Source organism: Pongo pygmaeus, chromosome 10 (genome assembly GCF_028885625.2).
Source record: "Pongo pygmaeus isolate AG05252 chromosome 10, NHGRI_mPonPyg2-v2.0_pri, whole genome shotgun sequence".
Classification (NCBI taxonomy): domain Eukaryota; kingdom Metazoa; phylum Chordata; class Mammalia; order Primates; family Hominidae; genus Pongo; species Pongo pygmaeus.
This window is the reverse complement of record NC_072383.2, coordinates 105,228,396-105,244,414: the sequence shown is the minus strand read 5'-3', so window position 1 is coordinate 105,244,414 and position 16,019 is coordinate 105,228,396. Positions and strand designations below refer to the sequence as shown.

General features: G+C 42.8%; 1 protein-coding gene and 1 long non-coding RNA gene across 7 annotated transcripts in view; one reads left to right on the top strand and one right to left on the bottom strand.

The window, feature by feature from the left end:
- LOC129010601 (uncharacterized) overlaps positions 1 to 16,019 on the top strand; it is a 269,081-nt gene that overhangs the window by 56,879 nt on the left and 196,183 nt on the right. The window lies entirely within an intron of this gene.
- Positions 1 to 16,019, bottom strand: part of RFX4 (regulatory factor X4) — a 179,056-nt gene that overhangs the window by 45,763 nt on the left and 117,274 nt on the right. For all 6 annotated transcript variants that reach the window (XM_063646674.1, XM_063646675.1, XM_054445062.1 and 3 more), the window contains 3 exons: positions 7,188 to 7,288; positions 5,101 to 5,159; positions 1,064 to 1,208 (listed from right to left, as the gene is read on the bottom strand). In XM_063646674.1, the coding sequence (XP_063502744.1) occupies positions 1,064 to 1,208; positions 5,101 to 5,159; positions 7,188 to 7,288 (305 nt within the window). The remainder of the gene's footprint in view (positions 1 to 1,063; positions 1,209 to 5,100; positions 5,160 to 7,187; positions 7,289 to 16,019) is intronic.

Here is a 16,019-nt window from a genome sequence, read left to right as displayed (position 1 = left end):
AAGAAGCCCTGGGGAAGGTCCACATGTTCAAACATTTCGGCTGTTCCATTTGCTTTTGAAAAGGGCTTAATGGGAAAGAGATCTCTAATAGGACCCTCTTAGGGAACTTTGTTTAAAAGCACCTCAAGTTTAGACTGGGTAGCTGAATAGAGTTCCCTCAAGACAGCAGTGCAGAAGGCATACTAAGAAATCTGAAGGGCCTTGGGGCTTTCAGAAAGACCCCTCTTCTTGGTGGGACAGCCTCTGTGCAGCTCCCCAAGCAGTGTCACTATTGGGATCCTGGGCCTCACCCCATTGAGAACATGGGAGTGCATGCTCTCAACACCTTTCCTGACCTGATGTTCTCTAATTATGGAGGTAGCCTGTAGACGCCTATGGATCCAGGGTTATTGGGCTGGGGGGATGCCCTGGGCAGTCAGCTGGGATGGGCATCTGAGGAATAGCAGGGATGTGCTAACAATGATGTTGTTCTCTGGCCTTCTCATATTGCTTTAGTACTAAGAGCAAACATCCTGCCTACATGGGGTTAATATTTGGAGCAGTATACCTGCAGTCTGCATGTTGGAAGTCTTTGTTCACCGGGACATGAACGTATATTCACAGAAGTAAAATACCGTCCACCTGCTTTTCAAACATTTAACGTGATTGAAAGGTTCACCTACCAATAGGTGGGCTGACTCGTGACCCTCAAATGAAAAATAGGCAGCATATCCAGCTGACCCCAGGCTGACATACACTGAGAGAGGCAATAAGCTTTTGTTCTCATATTTAATGCCACCTCCATGGAACCCGGGCTGGCATTCAGGTCACATGTGGGGCCCTTTGCATGACATTGTATGCTGCCCAATTGCACCAGAACACTCTTTACTCAGCAGTGTTGACACATGTCCTCTTAAGTCAATCAGCCCTTCCTTCTGGACTGACTCATTTAAAAGGAACAATAAGGAGGAAGAGATGCTGGGAAGAAGAAGAGTGTGGGGATGCCACTTCGGTATTTACTAAGACACTTTTTCTTTCTTTTAAAAACAAAAACAGGACAATAATCCCTGGTGGGACAGCTTACATTGGATGATGAGTTTCCGGTGTTCATCACGAGAGTCTTCCATGGTGTAAAGGGTTTGCTTGGTGATACTGTTCAGGTCCACATTCCTCCAGTCTTCCAGCATTTGGAACGTGATGTCTGCACTGTGGATCACTGTTCGAGATGCCTATAATCCAATCCAATCAACTCATTAGCTCATGGGTTGTTAAAACCCTTTCACTGTATTTCCTTTTATATCTTGTTAATGCATCTGCTTATGGTATTTTGCCAACTACCCTGAAATTCCGGGAAATTCAATTTCAGGAAAGCACCAGAAGACTCTGTAACTTGGAAGACGCAGACACTGTTTTCTCCTGTGGTTCTTTCCATACATCTCTTTTTCTCTACAAGAAACTACGAGGGTGGGCTAGGCCAGACCAAACCCTGCTGTTTCCAGTCCCTTTGGTCTTGACCCCATGGAACAATGGGACGAAGCCCAGAGATCTGTCAGCTTTCTGATGTAAGCCTGTGGGATGGGAGCTCTGTGCCGAATTATCCTTGTGTCTCTAGTCCCTGAGAAACTACAGGCTGTGATTTAGAAGTGTTCTTGCTACTCCTGGGCCTAACTTAATCCCAGAAATTTCAAAGTGTGTATTTTTCATATAAATACATTCTGAAGCAGTTTATGCTCTAGTTTTCTGTTTTTGCTTTTTTTAAATGTAACTATAATGATTAAAACACATATGAATAATTAGGTTGGAGGAAAAGGGAAACTATACCATACATCTCAGTAGTTTGTTAGTGGATGGAGGGATGTGTATAGTGTGTGAATAATTATATATATCTATATATGTTTTTTCTTTAAAGCTGTGGCTTTTTCATGGAACCCTCATTAGTGAACTTAAATTTACAAGTTGGAACAATACTTGGAACAATATCATCAAGTTGAAACAATACTGAGAAAAGCTAAGAAAAATATATATCTAGGATCATTTCCTTTACTTGCATGTTTTCAAAATGTCTTTTAATAAAATAAAAAAAGATTTAAAATACACAAAGACATTGTCAAGTCTCCTAATATGTGTAAATTTCTAGGCAAAGGTAAATGCTGACAACCCCTTGTTGTACCCAGACCATCCAATTACAAGTAAAATCTTAGTTAAATAATTGTAGAACTCTTTAAAGGTCACAAAGGTGTAGAATATATGAGTTAGGTGAATCTCTAATGATAATGAAAACAACTGAATGGAAAGGTCAAGTGTCCTGGATTCAAACATAACCTAGTTCAAATCCTGGCCTCGTTGCTGACCAGCTGATTTGGGGCAGGCAAGTAGATTAACCTCAGCCTCCTAATCTACAAAGTGGAGATATAATAGTACCTACCTTTTTTTTTCTTTCCTGAGCATGTTCCTTCAGAGAAGCATTGTGAGCTACTTTATTACAATGAAATGAACTGCTTACCAAAGAGTGAATTCTGTAAGCAAGTGTTTAGAACATGCTTTTTTTTTTTTTTTTTTGAGATGGAGTTTTACTCTTGTTGCCCAGGCTGGAATGCAGTGGCTCGATCTTGGCTCACTGTAACCTCTGACTCCCAGGTTCAAGTGATTCTCCTGCCTCAGCCTCCCTAGTAGCTGGGACTGTAGGTGCATGCTGCCACACCCAGCTAATTTTTTTGTATTTTTAGTAGAGACAGGGTTTCGACATATTGGCCAGGCTGGTCTTGAACTCCTGATCTCAAGTGATCTGCCCACCTAGGCCTCCCAAAGTGCTGGGATTGCTGGCCTGAGCCACCGCACCCTGCCTAGAACATGCTTTTTAATAGTGTCTCTCACCATCGTGTTTAGGGCCTTAGTGCTTACCTCTTAAAGAAGGGCTGCTGTTGAGGATTCCTTGAGATAGTGTTTGAAAAACAGTGCGTAGTGCAGAGAGCTCAATAAAAGTGGCTACTGTTATTCCGATCGCTTCTCTTTAGTGATTGTGTTGATACCTCAAGGCCTTTGCACATGGTGTTCTTGCTGGCTGGAACATTCTTCTCCCTCCTTGCCCCAGCAGCCCCACTACAATGTACGCTCCAGCTTAAATGCCACACCCATGGAAAGGCCATCTCTCACCACTTTATCTACATAGGACCTGAATGCCTTGTGATTTTCTATTTCCATTCTGTTTCTTTCATAACATTTAACACTTTTAATTTTTTTTCCTGCTGAGGAAAGTACCACTAAGCACATTATTGGGCACACAGTAGGCACCCAAAAGATTTTGTGAAGTGAATGGCTGAGATAGGAATGCCAAGTGCTTACTTACCTGGTGTATCTGAAAGAGCCGGGATGTGTGAATCTTGGGTCTAAGTTTTGAGGTGAGTCTTCAGTTGGACATTGTTTAGTCTGACTTGCTGTGTGTGTGTGTTTAGGAAAGCTCACTGGAATACTAGCTGGTGTTTCATTCCCAGCCTTAACCCTAGTCCTCTGTCTGATCTGGGAATGTGTCTGAAAGCTGTCCAGTAGAGATGGAAATGGGGCATTTGCCGATTAAATTACATACTGTTTTTGTGCGGAAGGTGGAGAGGGAACGTGTGTGTGTGCCCCCACGCTTGTGCAACACGTGGCTATAGGTATGGGTGTGGATGCTTTTATCTACATGTGCATTAAAGGGACAAAGTCCTCTCTAAATTGTCTGATCCCCAGAGGGAGGCACCAAAACCATGTCTAGTTCCCTGATATGACCCAAGAGCCACTCTTCCAAGCTGGAAAAAAGAATCAGAGGGCCAGGCTGGCATGCATCCTCAGAAATAAGGCAGTGTTTCTTTGTTAGGCCAATATTCATCTTCTTCCCTGAATCCCATTAATCTGTCAGGCTCTGCACCGTCACCAGAACAATGCCCAGGTGTAGCCTCTGTAGCAGCCTGCATGAATCTGGACGAGTTTCCCTCTGGTCTCCGAATCATCCCCTGTGCTGTTCATGCCAGGGGCAGGACAGGAGCAGTGAGGTATATGTGGGTGTTGTGTTATACTTTCTGGTTCCTGGCCTAGGACCCTCCTTCAGGCCCCTCTAACTAGAAACCCCTCCCTACTACCTTGACCTTGAACCCACCCAGAACCAACAGCACCTTAAAGGAGAGGCTGCAAACAGAAACACAGGAAGGGGGCAGGCAGGTGACATTCAGGAGTGAGGTGGGCCAAGTGTGAGAGAGTTGGTGGAATGAGGACGGTGGCCACTGTGGAGAAGCTTGGCCCAGCAGCTGACAGCTGTCCTGGGGAAACGGGGCTCTGGGAGCAAGTTGTCAGCACTTGAAGGTTTTCTTCAGAAAAATGTGGGTGTTTAGCTGTCATCTCCCAGTTCCAACTGTTAGTGACTATGTGAAAAAAATTGTTTTGAATATATTCAAACCAAACAACAATAACGCCACACATCTGAGGGCCAGATTTGGCCTGTGGCCACTGGTTGCCACCTCTGCTTTAAGGTCATTAATATTTTAATGTAATTGTTAATCGGTTGCCTTAACAGACTTAGAGTCCCTTCATTAAAGTGCAAAATTAATAGAATGTAGTTATATGCCATCAAGCTATAACTACAGAGTTGATAGGGGCATGGAGTGGGATCTTCCACTTTTACTTACTACACTTATATTTTTAAATGTTTTCGATAGCAAGCATATGTCACTTTTGTGCTAAAAATAATGCAGATCTGGAAAAAAACTAAACAAAATTGGGCAAATATTGAATATATTATGTGGCTTTGAACTCAGATGATACAACAAACAAATCATCCTTTTAATCTGTTTGAATCATTTGATTCAACCACTACATACATTTTGGGCTGGATAATTAAGAGAAACACAGAACTGTGGACCTAGAACATATCTGAAAGGTTAAGGGGCAACTGATATCAGAAATTATTTTGTATATTAGTTGAAACTAGTTATTGGCTAATGTTTTCATTCCTTATGTGTAGAAATTAAAAAATAATAGAGAGAGTGCCCTGTTAACCTGAAAGATCCTGCAGGAAGTTGTTTTTGTGGATTTGCCCCCTCATTTGCAATGACTCAGCAGTGATTAAAACACATAATGGAGGACAGCTACCTGGCAGAGATGATTTAGTGATGTTTGCCGTCTCAGAATTTGGGAGAACCTTCTCGACACTGCAAGGAGAAAAGAATTAGTTTGAAATATTTGCATGCTTTATGATTCTAACTTGGATTTTCCAGGGGCACATTTCAAAAAGTAGCCTGCTTATTTTGCCTACATTTGTCTCACTGCCCAATCCCATTTTATGTACCCACTGGCAAAACCCTGCACTTGATTCTTTGTTCTCCCATGTGGGCTTCAACAACTATTTCCTAATGGTGACATTTGGGGTACATATTTCAAAGTCATGCACACGATACACTCGCAGGTGTGAGAAATGGTGGCGTCATTCAACCGTGAGTAAAAGCAATTATTTACTTGTCTTTCATTTCGCTAATTGCAGGCTCAATCACTTCTCCCCATAAATAATTGCAGGAATCAAGTGGAAGCTTTGAAGAAGTCCCTTTAAAAAGTAGTATGTCTAATAGTAAACTTTGATTGAGCCTCAGCGGTGTGTGGGGCTAGGAGGTGCTTCTGGGATAGAACCCTGGCTTTGCATTCATAATCTGTCCTTTTTATCAAATGATCTCCATGACCTATTTGCATGTTTTGATGATGACTGCAGCTAGGAAAAGGTCTTGTTTCCTACACTGACATAATAGGCTGATAATTTGAAGTAGGGTGATCTTATATCTGTGGATTTCAACGCAGACAAGACATGTGCCTGCCCTAGCTCTTCATTCTTACAGAGTCGTTGGAGTGGGGCTTGTTTCCACCCCTTGCACATTCTCAAAATACACTCCCAGGCTGGGCTTCCTGGGAAGAACAGCTTCCTCCAGACACACACAGGTGGAAGGTCCAACAAACCTCCTCGCCGCCGACTTTGAACAGGTTTGTTTTGTCGGCGTAATTAAAATGGGTGCAGGGGCATTCTTCTTGGTAATTTCTGAACTGGTCAAGTAATAGTCAGAAATTTCCCTAGGATTATTCTAATTTGTACTCAGAGCTGGCTTGATTTGAAAAATAAGGTGTGGGGTGGAGGAATGGGGGTGGGAGGGGGCAGATGGACTTCTAATTTTCCAGGCTGATCAATCGTTAATCCTTCTCCTTAATTACTTTTTCTTTAACTTTGTGATGTGGAATTTAGTGCTCATGAAAAGAAAAGAGCTGAGAGCCATGAAATAAAGCAGGCTTTATCAATAGGTGATGGCCACTGCAGGCAGCCTCAAAGCGCGTCTGAAAGGGCTCCCTTTGCCTGTGGAGAGAGGGTAATTTGATCGCCTTCATTTTACTCACTGGCACTTATTTCGGGCAAGAATAGCAAGCTGGTGTATTCAAATGGGGCTTTAAAAAATGTATATTTTAAAACTTTGTTTTGATGAAACAAAACAAAATCATTTCATCTTTGTTTAATAGCAACAAACGAACTGTACATGAGTCTCCCCGCAAGTACAGGCAGATTGAAACAGAAAAATAGAAAACTAATGCTGGGGAATGGGTGCCAACACTCAGCAAAGAAAGGGTTCACGGTCTCAATCCCTTTATGAGAAATATTAATTTGGCTTTCTAATTAGGCAGAGAATGCGTGAAGCCCTTAAGCTATTCTCTCTCTCCTGCTACCACCATTTTATGGGCAGTCACTTCAAGGAAATCTCAGACCTGAGTTTGATTCCTGGCCCCTACTTACAGCTGCGTGGCTGTGTGGCTTTGGGGGAACTTTCTTTGCCTCTTAGAGCCTCATCTGTAGAACAGGGATACTACTTCCTACGTCGCAGAGGCAGCATGAGGATTAAATGAGATAAGGAGGATGGTGGTGGTGAATAGAAACTTTGGTGTCAGACAGACCTGGGAGAAAATCCTGTCTCTGCTACTTACTACCTCTCTAAGTTGATTTCTCTTCTGTAAAGGAAGAAATGTGCCACCTATAATAAACATTTTATGAGGATTAAATACATTTACATATGTAAAGTAATTAGTATAATACCTGGTGCTTTCTAGTCAACCAGTAAACGGTAGCTGCTGCTACTATTAACAACTTATGTAAAATATTTGGCACTAAAATGTAATTCTCTCTTCCATCCCGCTCCCAACTCAGTACTTACATTCGAACTTGATGTTTCGCAAGTTTTCTGGGAGGTCGTGGAGAGCCACTTTTAGCCACTCATCCAGTTGCTTGGCAAACTTTCGAATCACCTGAGTTAAGCTAGAAAAAGAAACGATGAGTTTTAAGTGCTGCACATGTTGCTTAGTTCCTCTCACAGGCCCCTAGAGGGTTTTATTTCCCCTAATAATGTTTTAGCTGCTACCAATAGGTGCCATTTGTAATAGCAACCTCAGAGACAGTGCCAACAGCCCAAGCCCTGTGGAGAGCTGGTGGGTCTGGGAAGGGCACGAATAGAATGTACTCTGCTGGTCGCTGATGCTCACTGCAAGGCTTGGTGGCATCCAGAACTATTTAGATGCAAGCAAAACATGCTCCTTCATGTTTTTGAAGAGCTTGTGTGAGAGGTGAAGACAGTGGGCCGTGGGCCTTAGAAAGCCCAGTCCTGTCCGATCCTCCCAGGCAGGCAGGAACCCCGTTTGCAACATAACTGCCATGCCTGCCCACCCAGCTTACCAAACTGCTTGCCATTTGGTGGGAACTGGGAAGCAACAGCATATTTTTAAATTAGCAAACAACCCTGATATGGGCCTTGAAACCATATTAGATTCCAAGAGTCAAAGACCATATTAGAACAGGAGGCAGGAAGGAACTGGAGAGGCGAAGCACTGAGCAGGGCAGTAGGTTGCAATAAGATGGGAATTTGAAGTTGAGAAGACACCAGGCACCATTTTCTGGCCCTTACTATCAAAGCCATCTGCTCACAGGCCTAGGTTCGTTCTCCTCCACGAAGTCCTCCTTGGTTGTGCCAGACACAGGGACATCTCCCCGTTGACCATCCATCCTTGCCTTCCACCAACACCACCTAGCCTGCCCTGGTTCAGCCTTTCACCCACTGTCTCCTGTCAGACGCAAAATCACCAACCTCCACCCCACTGGGCAACCCCATTTCTCTCTGGTCACTCACTCTTTCCTTTCTCATGGCTATCTCCAACCTTCTTCAAGACCCTTATGCCTCCAATTCCCCAACTCTCCCCTTCCTGCCAGCGGGTGGAATCACCTCCTACTTCTCAGGGAGAAAAAACACATACACATACACACACACACACACACACAAAGGAAGGATATCATCAGCCCTCAGCTACCTGTCTGGTTCATCTCTTCTTCCTGATAGAATCCACGAGCAATCCCTCCTCTTGCCATCCCCTGCTGCTTTCTCAGGAAATCTACATTACCGACGGTCCCTTCTCCTGTATATTCAGCTTTTTCTTCTCTACTAGATCATTTTGCTCATCAGTTTTTTTAGGAGACAGTCTTGCTCTGTTGCCCAGGCTAGAGTGCAGTGGCACAATCTCAGGTCACTGCAGCTCACTCCGGCTCCCAGGTTCAAATGACTCTCGTGCCTCAGCCTCCTGAGTAGCTGGGATTACAGACACATGCCACCACGCTCAGCTAATTTTTTGTCTTTTTAGTAGAGATGGGCTTTCGCCATGTTGGCCAGGCTGGTCTCGAACTCCTGACCTCAAGTGATCCGCCCACCTTGGCCTCCCAAAGCGCTGGGATTACAGGCGTGAGCCACTATGCCCAGTCCTGCTCATTATTTTAATGCATTTAAGAATGTCTCACCTTAAAAACAACAACAACAACAAAAACCTCTTATTTCCTCCACTCTATCTCCTTGAGCCACTGCCCTTTCTCCCACATCACAGACAGACTTCTTCAAAGTGCTGCCCAATTCCTTGTCTCATTTCCTTCACCTCCCATTCCCTCCTCACCCCGCTCCTGACCTCAGCCTAAGCAGCCCCCATGCATGACTCCAAACCCAGTGGACTTGTCATGGTTCTCATCTGCTTGACATCCTGGCAGCATTCGATTCTGTCACCTGCGCCCTCCTTTTGGAAACACTCACTTCTCTTGGCTTCTGTGATCCCTCCTTCTGCTGCTCCTCCCCAGTCACAAAACTCCTGCCCTCTGCCTGGTCATCACGCCTCTCAGTTCTTCATGTCCAGTCCTGGGCTCTCTTCTCACAAAGCTTTCTTCCTTCCCCACGTAGTTTCTCCAGGCCCACAGATTCACTGAATCTGTGAAATTCCCGTCTGTGCAGATTCACTGTCTGCACTTAACTTTTGCACCTCCGGCCCAGAGGTCTCCCAAGTTGAACTTGTGATTTCTCCCTTGGACCTGCTTCTTTTCTTGTGTCCTCTATTTCAGTATGAATTCTCTTTTTCATCATTTTATTTTTATTGATCACTTTTTTATTTTCAAGAATTTCAAACTTACCCCAAGACAGGTAGTATAATAAACCTCCAAGCACCCATGACCCAGCTTCAACAATTGGCATCATTTTTGCCAGTTTAATATATTATATTCCACTTTTTCTTTTCTGGAGTGTTTTGAACAAATCCAAGATGTCATTTAACCCCTAAAAACTTATTGTGCATTTCTCACTGGCAAGGTTTAAATACATATGTGTACGTGTATACACACACGCACACAATGTGCGTGCAACATTTAAATCCTCCATGCTATTAGTTTATCTAACAGAATGAATAGTAATTCCTTAATATCATCTACAGCCCAGTCTGCATTCAGATTTTTCTATTTCTCCCAAAGATGTTTAGTTTGTTTGAATCAGGATCCAAACAAAGTCCACACATTGCATGAAACATATAACATTGTCCTGTTCTATTTCTTAAATCTTTTTTTTTCCCCTATTTTGTGCCATTTATTTATTGGCAACATCATGGTATTTGTTCCCTGGAATGTCCTACACTCTGATTTGGTTGAATTCTGTCTTGTAGTGTCATGTAATCTATTCATCTATCCTGTCTGCTTCTAAAGACTTGATTAATTCAGTTACAATTTCTTTAGGCAAGTATCCAGTTTTGCATACACTATTTTGGACACAGTCTCTCTTTCCATTTACCACATATTACAGATTTTGCTTCCAAATCACTTCCCAAGCACAGCCACTTCTCTCCCTTTTCTCCCTAGTTCAGGCTGCCGTCATCTCTCATCTGGACTTACAGTAGCTTCCTGAGTCCATCCTGCCCTGCTCACCTTCCTTCCCACCTCCACTCCATCTTCCACATTGTCAGAGGGACATTTCCAAAACACCTGTAATTCCGATTAAAACTCCTCAATGTTTTCACATTACTCTTAGGATAAAAACCCCAATTCTTGCTGCAGCCCCCAAGGCTCCACCTTGCACCTTCTCCCTTTCTCCGCATTCCGGACCTCTGGCCTCCAACTCCAACTGGTCCTCTCCCCTCAGGGCCTTCGCCCCTGGCATCCTTTCAGTCAAGAGCATCTCTTCCCTCTTCACCTGCTTAGCTCCTCGTTATTCAGCTAATCTCAGACTAGATGTTATTTCTATAGGCAAACCTTCCCCGAAGCCCCCAGACCAAGTCAGCACCCCTGATGATTCCTCTTGAAAGACCATGTAGTTGTGACTGTTGTTATGCCAACTTGTGTGATTATCTGATCATTGTGCATCTTTCTCACTGTACCCTTCATGCAGAGGGCAGGGACTATGTCTGTTTTGCTTATCACTGTATCCTCAGTACCTAGCATAGTGCCAGACACATAGTAGGCACATAGGAAATGCTTGTTAAGTGAAGTGTAAGAATGAATAGCTCTCCACCCCCAGATGGACAACGGGCCTTGTCCAAACTGTCCCACTCCCTACCCTCCTTATCTCTGGCTGCAGCTCCTCCCCCTGTCCCCTCAGCTTACTCCATCCCTGCAGCACTAGCCTCCATTCGGTTTCTCCAACACTTCAGGCCCTTGCTTACCTCACCAGGACCTTTGCACTTGCCGTCCCTTCTGCCTGGAAGCTCTTGCCCCAGATAGCAGCTCACCTCCTGATCACCTGCTCTAAGAGATGCCTCCCTAAGCCCCAACTGACTCTATCTCCTGCAGCATCTATGCCTTCTTGACATACTGTCCTCTGTGGTGTACACCTGCAGCTCGACCTCCTTCCTCTGCTTTCCCTCCACCTCTCTCCTTCCCTAGGCTGGGATGCCAGGGTCTGTCCTCCACTTCTAGGGACACACTTTTCCTCCCTCTTGTGCGGTTGGCTGCCAAGTCTACAGCTCTGGCTTCAGCCCTTCTCCTACATCTTAACTCCACACTCGTAGCTCCCTGAATGCCCATCAGTGGTGATGCTGTTACAACTGCAACAATGGTGATAACAGCAGTTACCTTTTAATGAGTGCAATGTGCCAAGCTACTAAACACTTCACATGTACTTTCTTAATTAATCCTCACCTCAGCCCTAGAAGTACATACTGTTGTTAGTCCCAACAGAGAGGTGAGAAATCGAGGCTCACAAAAGTTATTTTACTTGTCCAAAGAGATGCAGCAAGTGGCAGAGCCAGGAGTCAAGTTCAGGTCTATCTGACTTATAACCGCTGTCCTACTCCACTTTGATGAAAGTACCACATTGTGCACTTTGACATGCCTTGCTGCTCCCCATCTCCAGTGCCGTCTGCCTTTCTGTCCGATGTTGCTATTCCTTTGGCATTTCAGGCTTGGTCCTCAGTCTTTTCTTTGCCTCTTTGACTTCTTCTCTCTGCCCATAGCACACATGCATGCACACACACACACGCACACACATGCATACACACACATTTTCTTACTATAGCTAACCCAATTGTTATTAACAATCACTGTGCCGAGATTACTTGGAAGAAGTGAAAAACCCCAGTTTGAGAATGATTTCCCTTTCTTATAAATGGGAGTGTATGATCCATGGTTATCTCTGTAATAGTGTCTTTTTATTCCCCTGAATTTCAACATGATCTTCTGAGTTGGAAAGGAAGGGATGGGTCTGAGCTAGGGGGTGGGGAGCTGTGCCTCAGCTTGGGCCTGCCCAGGGTCATGAGTGAGAACTTCTAGTGCCAATTCTCATTTCCATGATGCTAAGCACAGGGCTTGGTACAGAAAAGGCACTCAAAAAAGTTTGAGGGATGAATGAATATATAAAACTGAAAAGTCAGCTCTCAGATGGAGCCTGATCTTTTGAATAACTTTGTCTTCCTGATTTAATGAAAAAGGCACTTGATTTGTAAGCCTTGCAGGCTAAGATTGCAGTGGTAATTACATAACCACGTAATTTTTTAACAGTCTCCTTTGGCAGACTGTAACTCAGTGAGGGCAGGGAGCATGCTTATCTTATGTAATGCTGTATTCCAGGAACTAGCATAGTCCCTAGCACATTATAGTAATCAATAAACATTTGTTTAATGAATGAATGAGTATTTGTGGTTTTCTTGAATGAATATTCGGGTCCTGACTATTTCATTTATTTGCAGGTGAAGGTAGACAAATCATTTCAGCCTTTTTTTTTTTTTTTTTAGACAGGGTCTTGCTATGTCACCCAGGCTGGAGTGCAGTGGTGGAACCTCAGCTCACTGCAACCTCCGCCTCCTGGATTCAAGTGATTCTTGTGCCTCAGCTACCCAAGTAGCTGGGATTACAGGCGCCTGCCACCAAGCCCAGCTAATTTTTGTATTTTTCGTAGAGACGGGGTTTCGACACGTTGGCCAGGCTGTTCTCAGACTCCTGGCCTCGAGTGATTTACCCGCCTCGGACTCCCAAAGTGCTGGGATTACAGGCATGAGCCACCATGCCTGGCCCTCATTTCAGCTTTTAAGCTTTAACCTCCACATCTGTAAAAATAAGTCAATTATAGATAGGAAGGGAGGGGTTAACATTTCATTTGTACCCCACAAACCGCTTTGTAATAAACAGCAAATGCCATGTGTATGTGTGTGTTTAACACCTATAAAGCATTATTAAAAGTATGTGAATCTTTCTTATAAAGATGTGTTTTACTAAATCCTCAGAAGATACCTTTGTGGTACAAAATATAAGTGGAGATTTAACCTCAGTTCACTTGATCAGTGACTGAGAAAGATTTTAATAACACAAAGCCCTAAATGGCTCCTACATATATAATATAGACATATACATATTATAAAAATTGAAATTTGGTCTTAATGTAGAACATTTGAATAATGCAGAAAAGGATGAGACTAAAATGTGGCCATAATCCCCTCTGGAGGTAACCTTTATTAGCCTATTTGGGTGTGTTTCCGTTCCATCTACAATGTGGAAAGCTGGAAAGAGCATCACTCCCACCATAACAAGAAAAAGCCAGATAATCTACAAAATTATAACTTTTCTTTAAACCATTAGAGAGCTGAGGTCACAATCATGTAGCCTGGAATTTATGGAAAGAAAGGCACCTCCAATGAGAGAAGGACTTGGGGACTGGCTCACTTGCAATAGAGGGAAGAAAACAGGGTGTTACATACAAGTGGGTGAAATAAATTTTGCTAACACTTTTAACAAATTGCTAATGGGCCTATATGAACTACCATGAGAGTATAGAACTCTTGGAATGACAGATACAAAAGAAGTTCACATCTATTTGCAAGCCCTCCTCCACAGGCCTCACCAGGTGTTCATGAGGAAGACTGGGGACAGGACAGGAGGACAGAAGAAGCCTTTCTGAGAGGTACATGTTTGGAGGAAGGGAACAGCTGTTGCTGTGGAAAAAGCATGAAGTTCCACCAAGACCTTTCTCCCTTATGGAACAAAAACCTCAGTTGGCTAGGGGAAGAGCAGAAAACACTGTTGACCCCAGGGAATAGGGAAGACCTGTTGTAGGTGGGGGAAAGATGAAAAGAGAAAGCTCTCTAACCCTGCTAGAAACCACCAAGGGCTCAGATCACTAGAGATTTGTCTCTGCAATGAGTCAAGATCACTGAGAGTGCCCAACTCTGAGATCCAAAGCACAGGGCTTGCTTAAGACTGAAACAGGACTGTACAAAGGAGAACCCACATCCCCACTTCCAGCTCCAATCAGGCTAACAAGCACCAAGTCTTAAGCAACTGTGTGCATAGGGACGGTCTACAGGTAAAGGAGCAGGCACATTAAGGGAAACAACCCAACAAATCTCCAACTTAAGCACAAAGTACCCCAGAAGAATTTAAGTCTGGTGCTACACTAAAGGTAACCATAGGAACAACAAAACCCAAATGCAATGAACTCCCGAATAGACTGCCTCAACCCATATTCACAGCCTAGGGGAAGAGGCATGCCCATTTCCAGGCATAAGTATTATTTATCCCAGTCTCTACTCTTCTACACACTGTTTGGCAGCCAATAAAAATTATGAGATAAACAGAAAATTAAGAAAAAGAACCTACTGTCAAGAAACAAAACAATTAACATAACCAGACTATCAGACAGGTAATTTAAAATTTAAAGTAACTATGATTACTATGTTAAAAGCTCTAATGGAAAAAGTAAAGAAGCATGAACAGAGGAGGAATTTCAGAAGAACACATAAATAATTACTATTATAACATTAATATATTAATAATAAATGTGATAATAATTATTATTAGAGACAGGGTCTTGCTGTGTCATCTGGCCTGGATCATGATTCATTGTAACCTCAAATTTCTGGGCTCAATTAATCTTCCCGCCTCAGCATCTTGAGTGGCTAGACTATAGGCACAAGCCACTATACCCAGCTAATTTTTTTTTGTAGAGACAGGATCTTGCTTTGTTGTCTGGGCTGGCCTCAAGTGATCCTTCTGCCTTCGTCTCCCAAAGCACTGGGATTACAGGTGTGAGCCACATGGCACCCAGCCAGAATGCAGAAATTACTTTTAAAAGAACGTAATATTAGAAATAGACATAAAAACAAAGTACAGTGATGGAGATTAAAAAATGCTTTCAATAGTCTCATTAGTAGCATTGACATAGCAAAGGAAAGAATCAGTGAACCTGAAGATAGGTCAATAAAAATCACTCCATCTAAAACACAAGGAGAAAAATGAGTAGAGAAAAAGCAAAATCGAGCATCCAGGAGTTGTGGGACAGTATCAAATGGCCTAACATACTTGTAATTGAAATATCAGGAGGAGAAAAAAGAGAGAAAGCAGAGAAGAAGATAATGAATGGGTATTTTCCAAAAATAATGAAATACATCAAAGCACAGATCCAAGAAGCTCAGAAAACCCCAAGTAGGATTGAAAACAACACAAAGCATTGAGACACATCATGGTCGAACAGCTGAAAACCAAAGATAGAGACTGAAAAACCAAAGACAGAGAAAACTGTGGAGGCATCCAAGGAAAAAAGGCACGCTGCCTACAGAGGAGCAAAGATGTACAAAAGACAAACATGCAAGCCAAAAACAATGGAGTGAAATGTTTAAAATGCCAAAAGTGAAAAACTTGTTAATTCAGAATACCATACCCAATGAAAGTATTTTTCAAAATGAAAGAGAAATAAAGACCTCTTCAGACAAAGAAAAACAAATAATTTGTTACCACTAGACCTGCAATATGAGAAACATTAAAGAAAATTTTGCAGGCAGAGGACTATGATTACATATCCAACTCATATATTACACAGATGAGTTGGATATACACAAAGAAATGAAGATTAGGAATCATGCGAATGAAAGCAGATATAAAATATTTTTTCATATCTTTAATCATTCTCAAAGATAGTTATCTAAAGCAAAAATAGTTATAATGTTTTAGGAGTGTATAGCATATACAAAAACAAAATGTATGACAATAATAGCATAAAAAATGGGAGGACAAATTGGGAGTATACTGTTGTTAAGATTCTTACACTACATGTGAAGCAATATAATATTATTTGAAGGTATATTATAATTAAAGATGTAAAAACTTAAAACAACTGGTAATTTTTTTTAAGAGGTATTTTTAAAAAGACAATCATGGCCAGGCATGGTGGCTCACACCTATAATCCCAACACTTTGGGAGACTGAGGCAGGAGGA